The sequence below is a fragment of the Strix aluco genome, chromosome 2, assembly GCF_031877795.1.
Source record: "Strix aluco isolate bStrAlu1 chromosome 2, bStrAlu1.hap1, whole genome shotgun sequence".
NCBI lineage: Eukaryota > Metazoa > Chordata > Aves > Strigiformes > Strigidae > Strix > Strix aluco.
Genome location: NC_133932.1, coordinates 133,729,304 through 133,752,853, shown reverse-complemented (window position 1 = coordinate 133,752,853; position 23,550 = coordinate 133,729,304). Strand labels below are relative to the sequence as shown.

At 47.3% G+C, this 23,550-nt stretch overlaps 1 protein-coding gene across 1 annotated transcript in view; it reads right to left on the bottom strand.

The window, feature by feature from the left end:
- The window catches only part of GAB2 (GRB2 associated binding protein 2), a 95,814-nt gene extending 78,365 nt beyond the window's left edge, over positions 1 to 17,449 (bottom strand). The window contains exon 1 of the mRNA XM_074816415.1: positions 17,297 to 17,449. Within this exon, the coding sequence (XP_074672516.1) occupies positions 17,297 to 17,368 (72 nt within the window). The 5' untranslated portion in view covers positions 17,369 to 17,449. The remainder of the gene's footprint in view (positions 1 to 17,296) is intronic.
- Positions 17,450 to 23,550: the final 6,101 nt, after the last annotated feature.

The following is a 23,550-nucleotide window of genomic DNA, read 5'->3' as shown; positions in this document are numbered from 1 at the left end:
AAAGACAGAGCAAGGTAAAGGCTGCTCTCTGGGAAAGCTGATGCAGAAACCAGATTCACTGGACAGAAACATGCCCCTGCTGCTTGGCTGGAAGCAATCAGAGTCGCGGGGTCTCGGGAGGGATCTCTGCTTTCCTGGGAAGGTCAACATTTAAAGAATCAAAAAGCAGACACAGCAGTTCTGAGGTCCACGGGACTTTCCACGCTTTTTTGGGTAGTTTTGGCTATGTAAATGATTTTTGGTTGCAAACCCTTACGGTTACAGGCCCAAATTCTGATCCTGATGGCAAAGAACAAAGATTTCCCACATGTTGAACAAATGACAGCGATTGTGGGTTGTGTTTGTACAGGACCACAGGTGTAGGAGAAGGGTTCAGCAGCACCTTTCATTTGATCAAAGGATCCTTCACAGGTCACAGCAACCAAAGATTTGGTCCTGAAGCTTTACTGAAGTGTGGGCTGAACCGACCCAGAGTGAATCAGCTTCATCTCCACTCCTGGCTCGTTGCAGCCACACGGTGCTTGCTGGATTTACCCTCCCAGTTTAGGAATGCAGTTGATATTTGGTTCAGTTTAATAAATATAAGCCTGACAGAGATGTGCAATCTGGTCTCTGTGTCCTCCTTGCCCCCTAGCCAAGAAGATGACGTGAAGCACCTGCTCCTCGTGGTGCAAGGGCTGGCAGCTCCAGCAAGGTGCACGAGAACCCATGCCACCATGAGCCCCATCCTCCCACAGCTGGATGCTCAGGGGACTCTCCTGCTGATTTAAAAAATGCCTTTTGGATGCAAACCCCCAGGAAACACCACTGCTCTGTATTCAGATTGCAGTTTCTCACACCACCGCACGCTTCATGGGCTGGTACGGTACAGCTGAAAGTATTTTAGAAAAGCAACTAAGCATCTTTGAAGTCTAGAGTGGGATTTATGTCAGCCCGGAACTGAATATAGGTCTCCAAAAGGTATCGCTTGATTTATTTCTTTGAGGCAGGAGAACAAAGGAGGTTTTAGAGAGGGACACGTAGGAGAGCAGCACACTATGGGCAGAGCTGAACTGCAGTCCCAGCATTGCCCTGGCATTGATACTCATCTGTTGATTATATTTGTCCAGCGCTGCAGGGAACCATTGTGCTTTCTATACAAAAACAGAAAGACAGAGTGATGTGAAAGCTGGTCCAGCCACCATCAGCTTAGAAGCAAACTTGTACTTGCATGCAACAGGCGATACACTCAATCTGCTAAGAACAGCAGATACAGGCTGGGTAAACTGAAAATGCCACCAGCAAACTCAATCCCTGAGTCCCTTCTTGCTGGTTTTCCTTAAGCAAGCTAAAAAAGACAACTGATTTTTAAAAACTCACTTGCTTCAGTGCTCTAGGATCTGGCTATTTTTTATGAAACAGTAGAAAAGCACAGGAAAAAAATAATCAGACTTCCCTTTTATTTAATAAGAGCCCCCAAACAACTCAAAGGACTTGCAACTGCTGAGATAACTGTCCTGATTTCAGAGAGGACGGGTGTGGGTGGCACCTCCCAGCACGGAGGGGACGTTTGTATTGGCAGCTTAGGCAGAAAGCCTCCACACAACCTAGGGAAAAGGGAAAAAAAAAGAAAGAAAGAAAGAAAAAAACCCACCCAGCAAATAAACAAAAGCATTCCTAATAAAGTGGAAATGTCATACTACATCAGGGATCACAAGATCGAGCCCAGAAAGGTCCAAGTGGCAAGAACACGCTGTTAAAAACAGATGGGAAAAACAAGCCGGGAAAGGTTGAAACTGTGTTTCTGAACTTCTGTTCCCGACACGGGTTTTAGAGCTGGTGATGGTGTGACTGAGGAGACAGCGGGGTGAAATACCAGCCACACGCATCATCCCAGTAATCCCTGTGGAAATCTTAAAGCGGGAGGATGGAGGAAAGAGTTTCACACTAAAATCCCTAATCAACCACTTTGGAAATTTAGATTTTTCCAGCTTCCCAAGCCCAGGCTCACCACATGGCGAGTCAGGTTAATAACACTGCTTCTTTGTATCTTGGCCTTGGTTTTACAGAGTTCTGCTTGGAACAAGGGGTTGCTCCTCGTGGCACAGCTGTGTGTGAAGGCTGAGGTTTGGCCTGGGTTTCTGGGATGCTCTGCAGCATGGGGATGGCCATGTTAGCCTTTCTGTGCTTGTTCCTACTCATCTTAAGATGGACTTGCAGAGGTGGCTCTACTCAGTGCTGTAAAACCAGGTCCTCAGCAAGTAAAATACAAGTTGTCACATGTTGGGAAAAGTGAGTTCCTGCTGACAACCCTCTAAATGTTACAATTAGAAGAAAAGGAGAAAGGAAGACTACAATAAAATAGGAAGATAAGGGTACCAAAACATGCAGCCTGCAGAGATCTGTGGAGAGGAAACCTCCAAGCCTGCTGCCTCCAGGCTCAGCCCATCGTCCCGAAGGCAAGCGGGAAGATAAGGCTCCCGATGACAAACTCTTAACATACACCAGATGATATCAGCTATTCCTTGAGACTGTCAGAGACCTTCCAACACAACAAAATAACAGAAGTTTGTTGGGTTTTTTTCCAATGCAATGCCTTCCCCCACTTATGAGCACATGAAGACAGAGCTGGAGCCAACACAGCTCTGGATGCAAGGAGCCCTGTTTGGGGTCCACACTTTCCAGGAGCTCAGATGCATTCAAGCCAAGAGCTATTATTTATAGAAAGAGGGTCTAGCCTGGAAGATCTCACACTTTTGAGCTCCAAAACCTGGAAGATCTCAAAAATATTTGTAAATATTGGGGTTTGGCTCAGGTGCCTTTCTACATGGGAGGGGTGTGGGGGAACACTTTCCAAAGCTCAAACCAAATGCTCTTCTGAAATTTAACAAGTTCAACTGATTTCCTCTATTATTTTGCATTCCTTCATGCTCTAGGTTCCAGGAGATGCCTAAATATCCAAGCGCAAAGGCTGTCAGCACAGCTTTTCCAGCCCAGCAGGAAGTAGGAGATATCTCCAGGGAGAGCCTATTTTTGGAGAGCTATCCAATTCCAAACTAAGCCTTCAAACTTTTTGTTGTTATTATTCAGATTAGGACGGCAGAGTAGGAGAGCCGAGGCATTCCCACAGCAGATCGCATCGCTTCTCACACTGCCTGCTTCTCAGTGGTGGAAGAGAGGTCTTTGCATGGATGCAGGACATGGCTGGAAATCCACAGCTAAGGTCCTGAGGGTTTCTGAGGTCCCGAGCTGATACGTGGGCACCTTGACATTTAGATGCGGTTGTGTTTAAATTTCAAAAATTGGTTCTTAATTCTGCACAATTTATCTTGCATGAGGCCAAGATGGATGGAGAAGACTATTTCCCTTTTAACCAAAATATTTCAAGTAAAAAACATGTACGTGACAAAGAATTGCATTACAATAGCTTTGCACATCATCCAACACCCCTGTAGTATCAGCAGCCAAGAGTAGGACACCCCAGAGCCTCACTGCTGAACAACTGGATTACACTAAATTAATTGCATCTTCCATTTTTTTTTCTTTTATAACTCCTATTTTAAACATTAAAAACCATTTAATAGCCATCCTTCATCTTATTCCTCAAGATTAATAAGTCAAAACAAAAACACTGGGGAGTATGCAAGAAAAAAAATAAAATACTAAAACCCCCTTGGCTGAATTTAATATCTATTAGAATCCTTAGTCACGATGGAAACATATTTATAACCACAAACCACCACTAAATTATCTTAGCAGCCTCTAGCTGTTGTGCTGATGGCCAAAACAGCACAGTAAATTACTGTCTCACCGTACAAAATTATACGCATCACTATTATACCATGTTTTAGTCCCAGCCTCTCAAAAACAGGGCAAGATTTACTCTTATTACCCAACTGCACACCAGCACACACATGTGCACTGCCACGTGTTTACTCCCAAAACAGAATAAATCCACCAATTTTTGCAATGTGGCACAAACCCACAACGAATGTGGCGCCGGCGACAACCACGCGCCTTTTCCCCCTCCTTTCCCACGTCTGATTGACTTTCCACTCATCAGATTTTTCTGTCTGGCAGCTGAACTGAGTTTTTAAACAGGCTGAATTCACTCCTAACTTTATCCGATGGACTTGAAGGCAAGGCACACACGAGGTGAACTTGGCTTAGAAAACTTGGACTTTCTCAACATGAGACCGCAGGGACAGAGCACACCGGGATGCGGCTTAGAAACAGGTAGGATGAAGATAGGACTGAAGGATGTTGGTGCCCAGTTCCCAGCTCTGCGATGGACTTGTTGCAGACCCCAAAGGATTCACTTAATCCATGTACACTTTAATTTCCTACTTATAAAGCCGGGACGGCAAAGACCCCAGCATCCAGCACGCAACCTGGCAGCACAAAGGTAATTTTTCCTTTGGAAACCCATTGGGTGTCCAACCCCTTGCACCAACTTTCTGCTCTGTTGGGATGTGCAAGGCTAAAATAATTTGTGTTGGCAACCCACCTCGGTGCTATGATATCAAGACCTTGTAATATTCAGAGTAGATAAATGAATATTAGTGAGAGAGTTGAAAGCGCAAGGACTAAAGCTTGGGGGAAAGAAAATGAACCCAAGCCCAGCCCACATCACTGGGCTTTGGGTACCAAAGTGGGAAATGGGAGAAGCAGATATGATAATATCCAGCAATATACACCAGCTGGGAATGGATGTCTGAGGTACAGCTCGGAGAGGACCGCAGCTGTGTTTCTGATCATGCTTTGGTGTCTGCTTTTCTAGCAAACTGATATTTTATTTTTTAAAAAATATATATAATTAGTCAAAACTCTCCCATGGTTTTTAGGAAACAAATCCAAGGTTTTGACCAGGCCCTTCCGCACTGAAAAAAGAAGGTTAAACCTCGCCTAAATTACAGCTGATTCAGCAGTAATGCACACAGCAGAGGGGAGCATGTAAACCCCAAACACGTCATTCTGGCTTCTCACCTTCCTCCTCAACCTGAGCTACAGTTGGTTAGTGGGAGGCTTCAGGTACAAAGAAATGCAAAGAACAGGCTTTAAAAGCTCTTCTCCTTAATTACAAATGCAAATCTTGAAGCTTCTCATCCCCAAGTGGTACTCAACAACTCAATCCTATCTGAAATTATGAGCACATCAGAGCAGCAGGTCCACGTTTCACCCCACCTAGCCTTAACAACAGCATTTAAAAGCAGTGAGTGGGTCATGGCAGACTCTTCCAAGAAGCAGGATGGACAGAGAAACATAACAAACAGAATATTTTCATCAAACACCCTAGTTAACTAAAAACTCATACAAAAAGCTTCATAAATAAATAAAATAAATAAATAAATAAATAAAAGCTTCATAAATATCCTATGCATAGCAGAAGACAGAATTTGCACAAGGTCCAGTTTCCATCTGCCCCGAGACAAATACTCCTTTTTAGCCCCACTGTGAACACTTAACACACATGACTGAGCACATTTTATGAAGCACCATTCATGTCACCAACTTCTAAGCCGCCCTGCCTTCTGCTGCACGTGAAGTGCCTTTCAGCATTAAAAACAACCTGCAGACAACCTTCTCTACACATAACTCTGTCTTCAAACCTCACTCCTCAGTACACCTCCCTGTGACAGCACATGATACATCAGCCCTGTACGTCTGCACGCCAGCTGGCTGTACTGATTTGATGCTAAAAAGAGCATATTGATTGATTCCCAGTCGAAGCCTCAGCCAACATGTTTTGCAAGTGTTTGAGACAATGGCCTGATCCTTTCAGGCCCTCCCTCGGGTTGACTTCGAAGGGAGTGCAAGGCAGGGGCTCAAAAGACGGCTCTGGGAGCAACTCCATAGGTATGGTGCTGGATCTAGCTACTCCCAGACCAAAGAACACCCCGTTGCAGGTGGAAACTCTCCAAAAAGGCGGGTGGAGGGAGCCCCACCACTAGGGAAGGCTTATTGCCAACTAGTTGACTGGTTTAAACGTCAAAACACTGATTTTGTTCCTTTCCAGCATTTTCTTCATGGTATCAACTTCTATCATTGCAGATATTTGCATTACTCATGTCTCATATACTTTAAAAGGTGCAAATTCAGACTCGATAGGAGGAGGCATGTTTCTTCCCATTGCACATTTATAGCAGAGGCAGAACTTGCTGAAGGATGCAGAAGCAAAAAGATCTTACAAGCTTTAACATCCGTGACCAGCTCCCCTTCTATGTTTGATGCTGAGGGATCACCTCTCCTGACTGCAAATCTCACCTCTCCAGGAGTGAGTTCAGGTGACGGGGTGGGACACCCCTCCCTTTGGTGATGTACCAAACACTTTGGGCCTCCTGGGAGTAGGACCCAGGGGTGCTCCCATAAGAAGTCCCACAAGCCAAGCTAAAATGCTGGCCCCCTCTGTACAGATGGCAGCCGTGTGGGCTTTTATCAGGGCACTTTCTCATTCACTCTCTCTGGAAGGTGGCTGTCCTTTGCCATTTTGGAGGCCTGCTGTGTAAAGCTTTCCCAGGCTCCTAATCACTCTCGTCACCCTTCTCCAAAGACTCTGGTGTCAGGGGTCCACCCACACACACATTGCTGCAGGATAAAGTCCTGATCGCTGGCAGGAAATCTCCCCACTCCCTGTCCTGCCTCACTCCACGCACACAGAGGGCTCAGAGGGGGACTCACACAGTCAGGGATAGGTTCAGATCTCAATCCCTAATTTCAAGCCTCAAGCAGGGACCAGCCTGCATCATTTCTCAGCATCTTCTTCTGCTCAGCACAGCCAGAAGGACTCCATACACTCCCTGTCAGCCCCTACATCCCATCTCTTCTGTGGTTTTTTTTTTTTTTCCTGTATTTATTTTATTTATTCCTCTCCCTCAAAGGCTTTAAGCCTGTCACAATCACAGACCACTCACTGTCTGCATGGCTGCCACTATGGATAATATAAGGCCAGGCTGGAGGTAGCAGCAGGGCTCAGCTCCCAGCTCCGCTCCCCTCTCTCCTGCCACCCCAGCCCTGCACCCTGACCCCCGAAACAATGAGCCCTTCTATTCCCCACCGCCCCGCTGGAAACTCTGGTCTGACATTACATGCAGTGGACAGTGGGCGAGGGAGGCAGGGAAGGAGAGAGGGAGGGAGAACATAAGTCTCAAGTCATTGATTCTTCTTGAGTCAAAGCAAATGAGGTTTTCCTGGAAGCTTCCTATCTGGAGGGAGTTATTTAGGAACAACACGGAGACCCAGAATCAAAGGAGCTGTGTGCAGTGTTGATGGCATTGAAGCAGAGTGGCTATTTTCTGCTGTCAATAAGCCAGAAGGGGCATTTATTGTGTTTGCCCCTTCCTGTGCTGAATGGCTCTCAAGCACAGCACCCATGTGAAAGCAGCTTGCGAAGGAAGGAGATCTGGAGGTGCCCACGTGGCCTCTCTAAGGGTGGTGAGTGGGATTTTGCAAAGGAGAAGCAACCAAGGAGTACTGAAACCCTGAGCTGAATTACAAAGCCAATCTTCCCTTTTCTGTGGAGCACTGTTTCAAGCCAAGAGCATCCAGGGAGCAGGCAAAACCCACGTATCCTCCCTACAAATAAAGCACAAAAAACCCAAAAGATGCTTAAGTAACTACGTGGATGAAGATCTGCAGAAGAGATCAGTAGCAATGACTAATAACCCCATTCAGCACAATTACTGACATTACTGTGAGAAAAAAAAATGCAGACAAACATAAGTATCGCCCAGTTCAACAGCAGCTCACAGTACCAGACCTACGTGTACGTGTGACACAGCTCTCTGAGGCTGAAAATTTAGAGGACACCTCAGTGTCACCAGAAAAGAGGAGGGAAAGGAGGGTTTACTAATCATTTTTGGAAACAAGACATAATCCCCACTCGGGTATTGTGTTAAGTGGCCAAGGAGTTTGTTTAGCAAGTCAACTTGCATCCTTTGGCAGCCACATGGAAGTCCATGGGGATGTTCAGAAGGTCAGTGAGGAACCTGAAAGGGTGAGGCAGCAGCTGTGATCATCAGAAAACCTTAATCACTGAAAATCTACAAAATTCAAAAGACCACAAATCTTTGACTCAAAGTGTTATTTCCATCTTACCATATGGATGCGGGAGCTGGAACTCCACCAAAGAGATGTCTAAATGCCTTCCAAAGCAAACGTCTTTGGAAAACACCAGGTTTAAATGGAATAAGATGCATAACAAGTACGGAGATGCAGTTAGGACAGCATCTTAGATCCAGGAGACAGGATGGAAATAATTTGGATGTGTCCAAAAGGTGTTGGGGAAAGAAAGAAATAATAAATAAAAAAAAAACCCACAACCAGAAGATATTTCTGTCATTAGATTACAGGAAAAAGAGACTGAACATACAGGATTTAAAAATTCAGAGGCCATGTGAAGAAGAGTCCAGAGTAGGCAGAGATGGAAAAGTTTTTCAAGCAATGGAAAGGAAGAAGCAATCTGAACACTTAATACAGAAATGTCTAAGAACTGTTCTCAACTGGTCCTGCCTCACAGCCAGATTCAAACTATAAATAAAAATGTCCCATTTCTGGCCCAAGAGTGAACCTCCTATGCTGAACAAGCATCATTTTGGGGTGAGAATATTCACATTTGGATGGAGAAGTTCATTTCTAGGCATTAGTGTAATGCAGACAACCAGACTGATGCAAGATTTCCCAGATCCTAACCTTCTCCAGGAAAATTGCGCAAGAGCTCAGAAAAAAAAAGGAACCGAATACGAAAAGACAAATCCAGAGATGAAATACTCCCCTCCCCAGGTTGCTGGCATCAAATTATTTCAGATTCATTGGAGAAACAGGCACCGCTGGCTATCTTACACAGCAAGAAACATATGCTTTTAGCACTCATATTTTCCTTCCATTCTTTAAAGGCACAGCTTGCAGGTTAACGACGAATATGAAGGGGTTTTTTTTGACTAAGGCTGATTTTTATTTATTTATTATTTTTATTTAAAAAAAATTAAACACAGCACATATTTAAATTGTTGTATGGCTAGATATGATTGATGACATGTGTATGTGCAGGTTTACATGCTGACCTTGATGAATTCCTCTTTGTACATTTTAAAACCAGGTTGTTGCAGGAATATCTGAGGTGCAAGTGTGTTTGCCTGGAGGCGTGCACATGGCCTGGATCACTTCTTGAGGTCTTAGGTCTGTTTTCTGCCATTTCACATGCTGAATATTTGCTTTTTTTGTTGCTAATCATGAATAAGAAAGAGAAGGGATGCTCCACACTGACTGCCTCCCTCGCTCACTGCCAATTTGCTGCTGGTTTAACCTGTGATAACCACAAGGCTGGGTTCACGTGGCAGCAAAGTGTTCAGGTGCTGATGCAATTTCTCCAGATTCAGACTGAAAAAGCTGAAGGAGGAGCAAACCCACCCATCCCTCTGTGAGAGCAAGACCTGGACCATTTCACACCAGCATTTCCAGGACAGCAGCTCTGAAAGCTTTTGCCTACAAGCATCCAGCCATGGTGGGATATTAACACAGTGGTGTGCAAGAGTGTAAACAAGTCATTTCTAACACTGATGACTTCTCAGCTGGGATCAGAGACTGGAAAAGGCAAACAAAAACCCAGCCCAGCCTTTCCCTGCTCGGCTCCTTTTGAGCCTGCAGTGCTGCGTGCTGGGGAAGGACCAGAGGTAAGGCACAGAGATCATCTGACGTGCAAACAAGAATGAGGATTTTTCTTTCTCACGCTATTTTTATTATTTGAACAGTATTACAGGAGCCACCACTAGACTGTGGAGACACCAAATGAAACTTCTGAGGGCGGGTCTGCTCTTAGCTTATTCATCCACAGGAGGAATGCTACTGTAGGCGCTGCTCAGTGACCCACAGCAGACATCCAGAATGCTCCAGGAGACTTTCTGGATGCTCAGCAGCTTTGGGAGCCTCTCCGGAGCCAGGTGCCCCAGCTGGTGGCAGGGCCAGGCTTCCCGCTCGCAGTCCCGGATGAGGAAATCACAACAGCCTGTATTTACACGACGCCTCTCGACCAAGCGATATGCCTAGGTGTGCCGCAATTAAAATTCCATAAAATTACCCAGCCAAAGGATGGTGTGGGATAATAAGCCTTTGCATACTGTTGATCTTGGGCTTAACCTCTTTTTTCCCAAATCCTTGGCAGGATGGGTCTATCCCGTGGAGAAGGGCTGAGAGGTGAAGGAGAGGCTGCACCAAATGCCTGCGACAGCAGTTCAGAAACCTGTTTCAGTTCTATTGCTGCTCTCCATGCACCCTGGAGTAAATCCAGGTCTCTTCCTCATTTCTCCCACCTCCTGAAATAGGGATAAATACACTTCATCACCACTGTTAGGTGCTGTAAGATTCACCTAAGCATTATGATAAGGAAGTGAGACTTTAAACGCTTGAATGGAGTACTGGAAGGAAGTGCAGTTTATATTAAAAGCAGTAATTTCCAAATCTTTTGGTTCAACTCATCTCGGAGAGCCCCCAGATGACCTTGGCACTCTCTCTGTCTAAATCCCTGCCAGAAGTACTATGTACTTTTGTGGGCTGGTTGCAACCCCTTTCCGTAGCTTCACACATCCTCAGCAGCCTGTGAGCAGCTCGGAAACCCCTGGTTCAGGTAGAAGTGATAGAGTCAAGTTGAGTTCCCAGCTGTGGGAATGACCCTGACCACAAGTGTAGCCAAGCCACTGACCTGCTCCGTGCCTCGGTTTCCCCATCTGACCAGATCCTTCAGGGCTGATGTGGTCTCACCAAACACCCAGCACATCGAGCCCCATTACCAACCGTCTCAGCTGCTACTGAAATCCAAATAAATAATATTTGCTCTGCCTTTGAGTCACTACTATAAATTATGTGCTTCGGTCTGGTAAACACTATTACATCACCTCTTGCATCTGACACTAGCTAAAAGAAAAAGAGAAAAAAAAAGAAAGGGTTTCAGTATCACTTCTGCTCTCTTCCAAAAAGACTCTAAGCCAGCTTCCTGTTACACTTTCCTTAACTGTTGTTTGTCTGTCTTAAGTTCAACCTGTGCTTTGCCCCATCACTCTTTTACATCTACCATGGACTTTGCCAGGACCATTGGTCAGCTCTGAAGTCATGACAGACAGCTGAACATTCACTCAAGCTGTCTTAGCAAAGCCAAAGCACCAGGAAAATACACCGGTTTCACTCCCCACACAACACGTGGACTCCTTACCTCCACGGGCACATCCACCTCAATTGATGCAATGCCTTGGGAAGACATGTGTGTTAGCCCTAACCAAACCAGTTTGAGTTTCAGCAGCTGAAGAGCTGCCCTAGCACAGCACTTCCCCCTGGTTGCTCGTGATGGTAGAAAACAAAACAAGGACTATCCACCTGCCCGGGGAGCTGGGCTAAAGCATCTACATTGCTTCCTAGATTGGTGGCTCCGCATTGCGTATGCCACAGAGGTATCTGAAATGTTGGGCTGGAGGCACCTCAGGAGGTCTGTAGTCCAACCTTACATCTGAGGTATGATTACAGCAGGTCAGCTGGGATTTTCTCCAGCCAAATCTTGAAAACCTCCAAAGACTGAGACCCTGCAGCCTCTGTGGGAACCTGTTCCTCTACACCACGACCCTTTTACAGGACGAGTTTCCCCTAAGACCCAACCTGAATGTCCAAAGCTGGTTTGTGGTTGTTGCCCCTTATTTTGTCACCTGCTACAACCAAGGAGAGTCTGACTTCATCACCCCCATCCTTCAAGTAGCTGCAATTTATTATATGAAGAGTATCACAATGACAATATACCACCATCTGACTGTTGCCAGAAAATGTTACAGTGGGCAAAGGAACACAGCCCCACAGTCAAACAACATGACCCTGAGAGAAGGTTGCAGGGAAGAGGTTGGGTGTTTTGACTCATCAGCAATGATGCAGCAGAGAAACAAGTTACGGAGTGTGATCTTTGTGCAGCATTGCACAAGAGAGGTGGTGTTGAAGGAGTGCTGGTGGGCACTGCCCTTGCAAGTGAAATGCACCCCATGACCTGCAAAATCTTCTCCAGTGGAGCAAGTGTTCATCGCTCCTCTGAATCATGGGGCAGATGACAACAGCTAAAATGTCTGATGGGCTTTTTGAATCAAGCCTGGAGATTACATGGGAGGAGCAGGGTGCAGCAAGGCAGCTTGACAGCTGGAGTAAGATGCAAAGTCATCAAATTCAGTGCTGTCAAAGCTTTCTACAAAGAACTTGCTTGCACTGGGTCAGAGGACTCCCTTGAGTCCCAGCAGCAGATCCAGGTGACATGATTTGTGTCCTAAAGCCTCTTTGTTATCCCTCACTGAACTCAGGCTCAAAATCCATAAATTCACCTAAGCCAGCACTGGAAGGGACTTTTGGAGAATTTGTCAAATTTATTCCACTGCCTCAAAACAGGAACAGCTCTCCTAAAGCACAGTTTAGCCAACCTGCTCCTTGAAACTTCCACTGATGGAGACTCCGAGCCCATCCCAAACCATCTGTTCCACTGCTCCGCTCCTCTGGCAGTCAGAGGTTAGGAATTTTTTTCCTAACACTTGTTTCCCTTGCTGCAGTTTGAGCTCAGCACTTCTTGGCCTCCTACCACTGGCCACGGAGAACAGTTCCCTCCCTTCCCCTTTGCAGCTACCTTTGACATACTCGAGGACTGTTATTTCTCCTCGCAGCCATCTCATCCCTAGACTAAACAACCTCATTTCCTTCAGTCTTTTCATGTTTTCTAGGTTTCTGCTTATTTTTTGGTGCTTTTCTCTGGAGTCTCTGCAACTGTTTCCTATTTTCGGTAGAGGGGAGCATCCTGGATCAGGCATGGCAGAGCTGAACATGACAGCTACCTATTAAAACTCCTTAGAGAGAAGAGAAAAAACACACACTTTGCTTAATACCCATTTCTTTTTATTTTGCTGCAGAGTTAAAGGGATGTCCCTTCTTCTCCCCCTGCTCTATAATTTCATCCCAATTAGCACAGTGTCAAACCTCACCTGGTAGCCCAACCTTCTGAGCAGCCTAAGACTTCTCTGCTCCAGTGGTCCTACTTCAGCCCACATCCTCATTTAATGAGGACATCCTTGCTATGCATCTTTGAGTGGGATATGGAGGATCTACTTCAGGGGACAAAAGAAGCTCATCATCAGGGAGTTACGCCTAGGAATAGGGCTGTGATCAGTAAATCAGCCTGTTACACCCCCCATAACCTCTTCTGCTCACCCCATCGGACAGGAGCAGATCTTCTGATGACCTTGATGAAACTGCTTTTGCTTGTTGTAAAAATGACCACTGATGCCCAAAGCCAGACTCTCCCCCCAGTTAAACCAGTGTGTGTGTGGGGAAGCACTAAAGGCTTGTAAACCCAGTGCAAGATGAGAAGCTTTTGTTTTAGTCAGAATTGTAGACATGCATCTCAGCCAGACAGAAAACACTCTGACTTCACGGTGCATAAATGAACAGGCAAAGCACACTGATTTAATGATAGCATGCTAAGAGCTCCTCTACAACAACAGCAGTTATTTTTTTTCATTGCTTTCCTGCCAGAGAGCCCACCCCCGAACCCCATCGTGCCGGTAGCGGACAGACACAAAACGCCACTCTAAACCCACGTCTAACTTGGGAGACAACAGACAGGCACGTCCAGCGGGGGAGCACCAGGAGACAGTGAGTCAGTACAGACCGGCACAACATGCGCTGGTCTCAGCTCATCGGTCACACAACTAAAGCCAAGGGTTTTGTTTAGGGATTGGGGTTTTAAAAATTTTTTTCATGGGTGTTTTAAGGAGGAGAATTAAAGGACAGCTCTGTGCTTTGTGGCTGTCTACAAGGAGACCCTTCCATGCATGAAAGTCAGAAGGGCAGAAGGTGAGCACAGACTTTTTAGTAGTGTCTGTAGCGATAGGACAAGGGGTAATGGTTTTAAAGTAAAAAGGGTTGATTCAGACTAGATATAAGGAAGGAATTTTTTACGTTGAGGGTGGTGAAACCCTGGCACAAGTTGCCCAGAGAGGTGGTAGATGCCCCATCCCTGGAAACATTCAAGGTCAGGCTGGACAGGGCTTCGAGCAACCTGGTCTAGTGGAAGATGTCCCTGCCCATGGCAAGGGGGGTTGGACTAGATGAGCTTTAAAGGTCCCTTCCAACCCAAACCATTCTGTGATTCTATGAAGGTACAAAAGTGTTTGTCTGAAAAAAAAAAATCAAGCAAGCGGATGATGGAGCTTGGTGTCCCAAGCAGAATGGAGGTGGAAGGTGGTATTTTGGTTTCTCTGTTACTTTTGACCTTCAGTTGTTTGGTTACCTTTTATTATCAATACTACAGTAGCACCTATAGGGCTCATCAGAGGTCATGGCCAAACTGCCTAGGGTCTACATGAACCCCTGTCCCAGTTATGAGCACAATTCATCTCAACCTTGAAGCAGTCATTATTTGATCATTTCAATGTCCCCCAACAGAAGAGAATATTCCCAGCTCTTTCCCAGAGCACTGTACAAAGAGGTCCTACCTAAAATATCCCACAATCTCACATAAACGCAATCCTCTGAAGTGAAACCAAGCAGGTCCTGCTGTAAATACAGATTAATGCTGTGAGTATCAGACGTGGAGAAAAGTCCCCTTCCCCAATCGCTCTGAAGTTAGAAAGAAAATTTAGCACCTTCCCCTCTTGTCAAGGATCTCCTTGAAAAGTAAAACCAAAACAAAACCCAGCTTATAAAAGCTGAGCATTTCAAGGACAGCGTCAGCAGCACACCCATGTGCAGACATGTATATTTGAAACGCACTTGTCAAATTAAAAATAAATCTATCGTCTTCCCTGTGTCAATACAGCCAGAGCAGGAACTTCAAACCTGATTAGCAGCATCCTGCAGCCTGAGATTCCTCCTTTGAGGTCTCAAAGCAGAATATAAACTGAAGGCATAAGGAAAGCAGCAAAGCCAGCGATTCAGCGCCTTCCCTTTGAGTCCGTACAAAAGCCGGTGTAACACCGTGGTGGCTGAACACTCGCCTTTTGTGCATGAAAACCAACGTCCAACCGTGTGGGTTTGTTGCAGATGAAGGCAGGTTATAGGGGAGCAAAGCCACCAGCCTCAGGCTCTACCATATCTACCTGCTCTGAACCATTATCGAAGAGAACAACTTGATCAACGCACCAACACCCTGAATGCACAATGCAGTTACATAAATATTATTATATTAATAATAATGCATTAAAAAGCAAGGGGATGGGGTACCACCGAGTGAGACACAGTCCAAGCTAAGGCCAACGTTTTCAAATCCAGCCACCGATGCAGGAAGCCGGCACAAGCGGCGTGACTGGAGGGGAAGTCCCACTGACCACAGCGTTGGGACCACTCCGGCCCCGAGATCCCCTCGAGTGACATCGGCCGAGCATCGCTTCCTGCCCCGCGGAGGCTCCGTGGGACAGCCGGGCACATCTCAGCACGGCCACGTTTCCTCTTGGGGGAATGAGGATGTTTTGAAAACATAGGTGGCTTGCAAAGCACTTTGGGATGTATCTGGATGAAAAGCGCTCTTATGCACATCGATAATTAGTACTAACCGCCGGCGTGTCACACCCTCATGTAGAGCATTTAGCAGATTTATTCAGCGCTTGCTGGAATGCCGGAGCACAAGCTGGATATTCAGAAGGCGATGTGAGTGCCCTTTCATGGGGCAGATGCTGGGGAGCTAATGATGTTTGATGAGTTAAGGCCACTGGTGACTCAGGATCAGCAATTAGTTGATTTCTGCAGGAGGAAGGTGCTTTGCTCCATTAAGCTAAAAGCATCCTCCACAGTTCAGCATGCACCAAGTCATTCTGCCCATCTCCACAAAGCCTGCCTACATACATCAGGGGATTGATATTTCCAACGTAAACACCCGGTTTTACCTTTGTCTCTAGATATGGGGTGGGGACAGGGAGCAAAAGAACTGGATTCCCTCGCAGCTCCATCCCGCAGCCAACCTGACCCTCCCTCGAAGGGGCTCAGGCACACAAGGAAAGGACTGCCAGGAGCGACCGGGCACGCAGATAAATCACAGAATCATTCAGGTTGGAAAAGACCCTTGGGATCATCGAGTCCAACCATCAGCCCTACTCTCCAGGTTCTCCCCTACACCATATCCCCCAACATCTCATCTAAACGACCCTTTGCGAAGGGAGGTGGCACCACCAACGGCTACGGGGCTGCACCCGTACCGGACAAGGTTAGTAACACCGGATCACAAATCAGAAACTGCTCTGGCCCTGCCCCAGCCTGTCACAGGAGACTACAGACATCCACCTCCCTCTCGAGGGTAAGCTGCGATGCTTCCATCGATCGGTAACAGGCACTTGGGGAGACACCAGCTGTGCTTGTTCTGCTTGCCGTTCCCAAAACACACGTGGGCAAAAGCAACGGGACCAAAGGACAATCTGGCTTCTGGGACCCCCCCACCCAGAAGGGAGAGCACGCAGCTCTCTCCCCGAGGCTGCGTCCCAGTCAACCAAAGCCTGGCAGAGGTTGGTCACCGGAGGCAGGGAGTGGGACCCCAGCTTCAACCCGGAGAGCGATGTGCCGAGTCATAGGATGGCAGCTCGGTAGCCGCCTTTCTGAGCTCTACGGCTCGTGGCACATGGCGAGACCGTCAGGCGCAGGGCGCAAAGAACTGTTATTTCTTTCAATGAGTGGGGAATGTGACAGAGCTGGCATTTGGACCCTCTTTTTACAACTTCTTTGAAGTGTTTGATCTCAGCCGCTAATGACACAAAAGGCTATCGAAGCACTACTGGTGCTATCTTCAAAGGGTTGGAACGTTAAATGATTAATAGGAACCGTGCGTGGGGAGGGGGGAAGCGACCGTTATGGGGGTGTTGGGGAGGATCCAAGATGTATTATTACCTTTGCTCTGTGGGACAAAGGTATTCCCCACCTCCCCCAAAACGCCCGACTTCAAAGGAGGGGCTGTGCCAGTGGCAGGTCCGGGGTGAGCCCGGCCACCGCGGGGAGCGGCAAGAACCGCCCCAAAAACGGGTGCCCGGTGCTGCCGCGGCCATCACCCCGCTGCGGGGCAGGGGACGAGCCGGGGAGGGGGGGGGGATCAGAGATGCTCCCACCCCACCTCCCCCCCCCGTTTTCCCCAAGCAACGGGGAGCCACGACCACCTGCCCGGGCAAGGGGCACCCCAATCCCTGCCGAGGCGGCGGCAGGTGCAGCCGGGGTGGGGGGGTGGGGGGGGGGGGCGGGTAGGGGGGGCGTCGTTTACCGGGGGAAGGAAAAGGCGGGGAGCCGGTCTTTCTCGGAGCCCCGGGGTAGAGATGAGGTGGGGTGGGCTGAGACTTACGTATCTCCGTAACTTCTTCTCCGGCGGTGACTTTCGGAGCCATCCCGAGCACACCACCTCCCCGCCGCTCATCGCGGCAGCCGGGCGCTGCCTCCCGGCGCTCAGCGCCGGCAGCGCCGGCCCATGGAGGGCGGTGGGTGGGTGGGTGGATGGATGGATGGGTAGATGGATGGATGGATGGATAGATGGATGGGGGGGGGGGGGGGGGGGGGGGCGATGAGCGCCTCCCCCCGCCGCCGCCACCGCTCGGCTGCGAGCGGGGAAGCAGGAAACTGGCTCCTTCCCCGGCTCACCACGCCTCCCGCCCGGGCCGGCGCCCCGCCAACCTCCTTTAAAGATACAAACCCCGCGGGGAAGAGGGGCTGCCCGCCCCCCCGCAGCCTCCCCGCCGTCCGGGTGGGGCTCCTCTCATTCCTCCCCCCTCCCCAGCACTCATACAGGACCTATACAGAAACTTCATACAGAGCGCAGCAGGTGATCTGCAGCAAATCAAAGTACCCCCCCACCCCACTCCCACCCCATCCACTGTAAGGTTTAATCACCCAGGACCCTTCCCCTCTCTCGAAAAGGTCCTTCGCACCCCAGAAAGGACAGGCTGGCTTTGGCCCCTCTGCGCTCCGGGGCTTGTGTGTGAGATGAAGGTGCCATAGGAAGACAAAGAGGTTGAGCAAGAAACAGCCAAACACCAGCAATAGCAAAAACCCTCCTGGAGTGGGGGGGAAAAAAAAAAAAAAAGAAAAAAAAAATTGAGGAGAATCGATAAAAGCTTCATATTTTATTATTGATTTTTAAATAATGGAGCAGTGCCCACTGAAAGGGGATTTGACTGCCACTGGAGTCTCATGCAGACAAGCTGGGTTTCTATTACAGCGTATTATACCCCGGCTGAGATTAACTATCATCTTCCAGATCTAGAAACACTGTACATTTAAAAGTCTGATCCTCTCCACAGCTCAGGCAGCAATAAAATTTCCCTCCATAGCCCTAAGAGTGGGATTATGCTCTAACCCTCCTTTCACTGCACCCTTAAAAGCAAAAACCTGGGCATAGCACCCATAAAAGCTGAGTTCTCGTAGCCCACGACATGCTCACGTTGCCCACTTATTAGGAAAATACAATTCGGGTTTGTTTGATGGGGATGGATTTCCAAGACCTGTCTCTATATGGCAGCTCTGCCCCAAACCTGCTCGGGCACATTCAGTCATCCCTGCCTCAACTTCCCTGCCTGTCCAACCTCTGTGGGCAGGGACGGTCCCTCCTTAGGTGTTTGTGCTGTCGCTGGTGCAATAACAACTCCGTGCTGGCTGGATGCTCTACTGTATGTCAAACAACAACAATCTTTATATAATGCTGCTCGTGTGGGGATCTTGCATCACTTGAGAGTAGTAATTACAAGTCGCAGTGCCTCTGGGAGGTAGGCATGACACCTCTTTTCAAGATGGGGACAGCACGGTTCAGCCATATGTTGTTTATCATCTTTATGAATACATAAAGGAGGGGAATAACCCCTTAAAGAACAAGTATGTCATTTGTTGGGAATGTATTTTCTCAACAGCTTTTTCTTTTTCTGCCAGTGAAACGTAAAGGCTAAAAAAAGGTTTTTCTACCTTCTCACTGCCCAAAGGAAGGGCTTGATCCTATTTAAGCGCTGGGCAACCTCTGTGCAGACGCCGGCTATGGACAGATCAGCTCGCCCATCTCTGCCAGTGCGGCGTGTGTGAGGGAGCTGAGAGGAGGGGGGGACGGAGAGGCCAGTTCTGTGCTGGCACCAGCCAGCGTTGCCTTATTCAGTGCACTGGAGCTGTATCAATTTACACTGCATGAGAGCGAGAGCCTCGCCCGCAGACTCTCCTGGGTTAGAGGCACTTTGCGCATTGGCAGGGAAAACTGCGTCCTGGTGACCTGCACTTGAGAGATCTTCCCAAAACCCAGGGCAATTTCAGGGAGGCCGGTGACCTACTGGGGATTTATAATGACTCAATCGAGAGCAGACAATCATGATTAATACGCAGGTATCGTGCAAAGCCATTCCATGGTGTATGTTAATGATTCACAGGTTAGGAATTCGCTCATACTGACACCAATGCAAAGTGGTATCAGTTTGAAAACCAGTTGGAGAGAACCCCGTCCGCATTTTTATGTTAACAACTTTCACCAGGCGGAGTTGAAACGCTTCATTTGGGCGATGGATGTTTAAAGAAATGCTCCATAATTAACATTGTGTGAATTGGAATGAATTATTCTACATATTCTGTGACAGCCTGTGGTTCATTACCCTGCTCCCTTGCTGTACTGTCCTTTCTCTTCGCTTATTCCCTATTCTGGATCACATTTACTGACTTGGTTATATCACAAGATATATCTGAATGGTGTCCAAAACATGAAGTACCCCTGTGAATTCTTTTTTTCATGCATTTGGTGATGCCTGACACACGTACGTCAGATTGCTGGGACTTTCAGATGGGAAACGGGTTGCATTTTCTGTACACTTAAACATGCTGCCATCTCAAATGTGAAATATAACCTCTGCGCAGAAAAATGCTCAAAACAAAGATGCTCCACGTGAACGTGCCTCCCCAATTCCACTGTGGCTGTATGCAGAGTGGGAACAGTGAGTTAATTCTGGCATCGGGCTGCCAGATTACATATGATCCAATGCATGTAATGTTACAATGCCTTATAATGCTGGCTCTACTTAAAGCATTTGGCCACGAAGACAACTATTACCCCCAATGCCTCTAGGAGTTAAAGAAGATGTCATGAACGCAGCTCCGATTTGGCAGCGCTTGCACGTTCGTAACAGTTTTACCAACTTCAAGCTGTTCCTCCAACCGGTGGCGGAGACTGAACTCAGGCTGGCCCCAGCTGACTGCGTAAATCTCCGGAGTCTGAGCTAACAGCCAGCAGCCTTGGCGGAAAACTGTGAAAACCACATCCCTGTGTTGGAAAAACGCAGTGAGGGAGTTATACAAAGCCATCGAGAATCCATCTCTGCCAGCAAGAGCAACTGAAGAGGGAACAGCAGAATTAGTAGGCATGGCAAGGGAGAAATTAAGAGATGCCATGTAAGAAATCATATTCCTCACACAAGGGTAGAGCAGAAAGAAAAACATTTTTTCAAGAAAAAGCCCTTGTGCCACGTGTTTAATGTGACAGGGTGCACAGAACAGTTACACTTTCTCCTGCAGAAACCTCAGGGGTTTTTAATCATAACCTTTAGCGTGCTTTCTTGTTCTTGTCTGAAACTGAAAGCTATGAAAAATCAGAACTTCTAAGAAAGAAACCACAATGCCCACCGCTTCTCCTGCCTGCTCCAAATTTATTTAAATAAGCTGTGCCATCTACTGGCAGAAGGGAAAGGTGCAGGCAGAGCAATTCCCCCCTAGCTCCGGGTCGCTGCTGTAAGCAGTAGGGATGGATGGAGACACAGGGCATTTCCTGTGAATTAGGGACCAGCTGGCTGAAATGCTTTGGGCTACTTACCCCAGCCAGGCACTAATCCCCTGGAAATGCCCTATAACTGAGGTTAATATAAACTGAAACATGCTGGGAGGCGGGGGGGAAAGGCTTTAAAAATCTGCTGTGCTGCTTGGTGCTACATGTCTGCTTTACAATTCTGAGCGAACGCTCGGTCTCATGAGATCCAGCTCCACAACAATACAACCTGACTTTATCTTCACGCAACAGTTCCTGCAGCAGAGCTAGATGGAAGCAGCTTTTTTTATTTCATCAAGAATTTTCAAGGTTAAAAAAAATTAATCGCCTCTTTCAAGAATTCGAGTCTTTTCAAGCTTTCCACCCTCTGTAAAAGAACACAGCAAGCCCCCCAGAACTACCGCAATCGAAGCCAAACCACAAGACGGTCCTTTCCTTCGCGTGATAGACAGCAGCTCCAGCAGCACTGGCTGCTTTCCATGAGCTGGGGAGGAATAGTAGCACAGGATGCTTTGATCAGATAATGAGACAGTTTCAAGCATCATCACTACAGTGTTCTGGCAAAGGCAGGGGCATCAGAGCTCTGATGCCTTAATAAAGAGTCAAAAAAGAGAGAAGGGAAGCGTTCAGCAGTGCTCAAGGTGCACACACTCCCTTGGATTTGATAACCCAGTTGCTAGTGGTGGTGATGGGAAAACAACGGATTAAGCAGGCTTTGTCCTCTCTCTGTTGGAGATCCTGGCAAAAACCAGCACATCCCATCAAGAATGGATGCAGACTGCTGGGCAGTATGGGGAAGGGGCTGGTGTGCTGAGCTGGATGGTGTCTGTGGATGCAGCCAGAGGACACTTCCAGTCCTTGCACCTGAAGTAATTATATGGGTTTTCCTATTCAGGAACCACAGTCCAAGCTGAAGCCCAGTCCTGCTTCCCTCAGTAAACTGGACAGTTAGAAATAATTTTGCCTGGAGCTGAGCTGGGACAGAACACTACTGAAATCTTTCTCAGTTTTGGGCCCAGGTAGAGCTTCTTCATGCTTTCCTTCCTTCAAGGATGGAGGAGTTCCTCATGCAAACTCTCCTGCCTGGATCCAGATGCATTTTTGGCAGCTATGTTTACCCTTTTCTTTTTCCACTTATGCTGCTTCTCCCATGGAAGAGAAGGAAAATAGGAGTTTTCCCATGTTTTTCTCACCTTCCCAAGACAGAAAACCATCGTAGCACTGCTTGGTGGAAAGAGTACCAGGCAGTGCTCCAGACACGGACACTGTTCTGATTTAAGCATAAAGGCTACTTCATCCTTGTTTTTTCCTGATGAGACCAGAAGCTCTCTATGGAAAGGACTCCCTGTACGGCCACTATTTGGCACAATGGGGCTTTGACCGCAGCTGGGCCCAGGGCAAGCAACCATAAAACAAATGATAATAAAACAAGCAGGGAGAAATCTTCGCCGGGCTCCCCTGGCTGTTTACCCAACCCTGGTATACTCTCACATCCTTAGGCATTACTTCAAGAGCAGATGGTGCTCTGTGGTAGAGCAAACGAGCAATTATCCTCCTGACACCCCGCAAGGCCTCCCCACATGCGATCGCAAGAAGTTACTTCACCCCAAGCTAAGAGCTGTTGTCTGGCTTTTCAGCATAATTGGATGTAATCAAGTTTAATTTGGTTGGTGCAGTAACTCTGAAGACTTTTGTAACTGGATTACTGCTGGCTCAACGGTCATGTGCCATTATATTTGCTGGTCAAAACAGAAGCCAGAATAAAAACAGATGCTTTCCCCTACTCCTCCTTCCAATGACACCCCTTCAGGATATGGGCTTGCACTGTACGGTCAATATAATGAACTAAAAATTCTATTAGAAGAAGGAAGTCATTGCTGTCATATTACATTCAGGCCTCTCCTAGAAAGTGTAAATTATCTATAGTATGTATCTCTACATTTGTTTACAAGTGCAGACCACACACAGCTTAGAGCTAAAACTACTGGAGCATGGACCTATGATGCACATGAGCTTTGAGACATATAAATCTTATTATCCTTACTGTACAAACAGAGAAGCTGAGACCACAAGTGGGAGTGAATGGCTGATGAGGAAGGAGTTCTTCAGGTCCCATCTTCTGCTGTACATCACCAGCTGAGAACAAGGAATATACAAAATGTTGTGCTTATAGCAGACACAGCTCTATAGGTGAGAGAGTGGCACCTGGTAAACGTAACAAAGCATAAAGACCTTATTTTCAGCCCTGCCCCAGCTCCTACCAGTACTAAGGCACTGACGGAGCATGTAAAAGCTTGTTCCCATCATACTTTAGGGCAAGTTTTGAAAATTCAAGAACCTGTGGTCTTTTCTAATGACCCCGAAATGCTGAGAGTTAAGACACACTGAGATTCTCCTGCCAGATGCAAACGGAGACTGAAATATGGCACTTTTTAAACTGTGAAAATAATTACTGGAGTAACGCATGAAGGTGATATGCTCTTGTGGTTTCAAAGCAATTTAGGCCATTTGGAAGCATAGAAAGCATATTATATTCCTGGCTGAAATGTTGATTGCATTTTAGACAGACGCCTCCTAAAATTCAGCTCGATTTTGAATTGCAGATCAACCGTAAAAAGACCAAAGTGCGAAGAGACTTCCCTAAGAGCAGCAGCAAAGGATGCTCTCCGGCTCCCAGTCCCCAAAGCTACGGAGCAGCCACCCTCACAGCTGAATGCTGTTAAGCCATAGATGCAGGCATATGCATCTCTGGTTTTGGCCAGATGGCTATTTTGAGTTTCTAATGATCTGGGAAATGAACACTTCATAATGTTCTATCT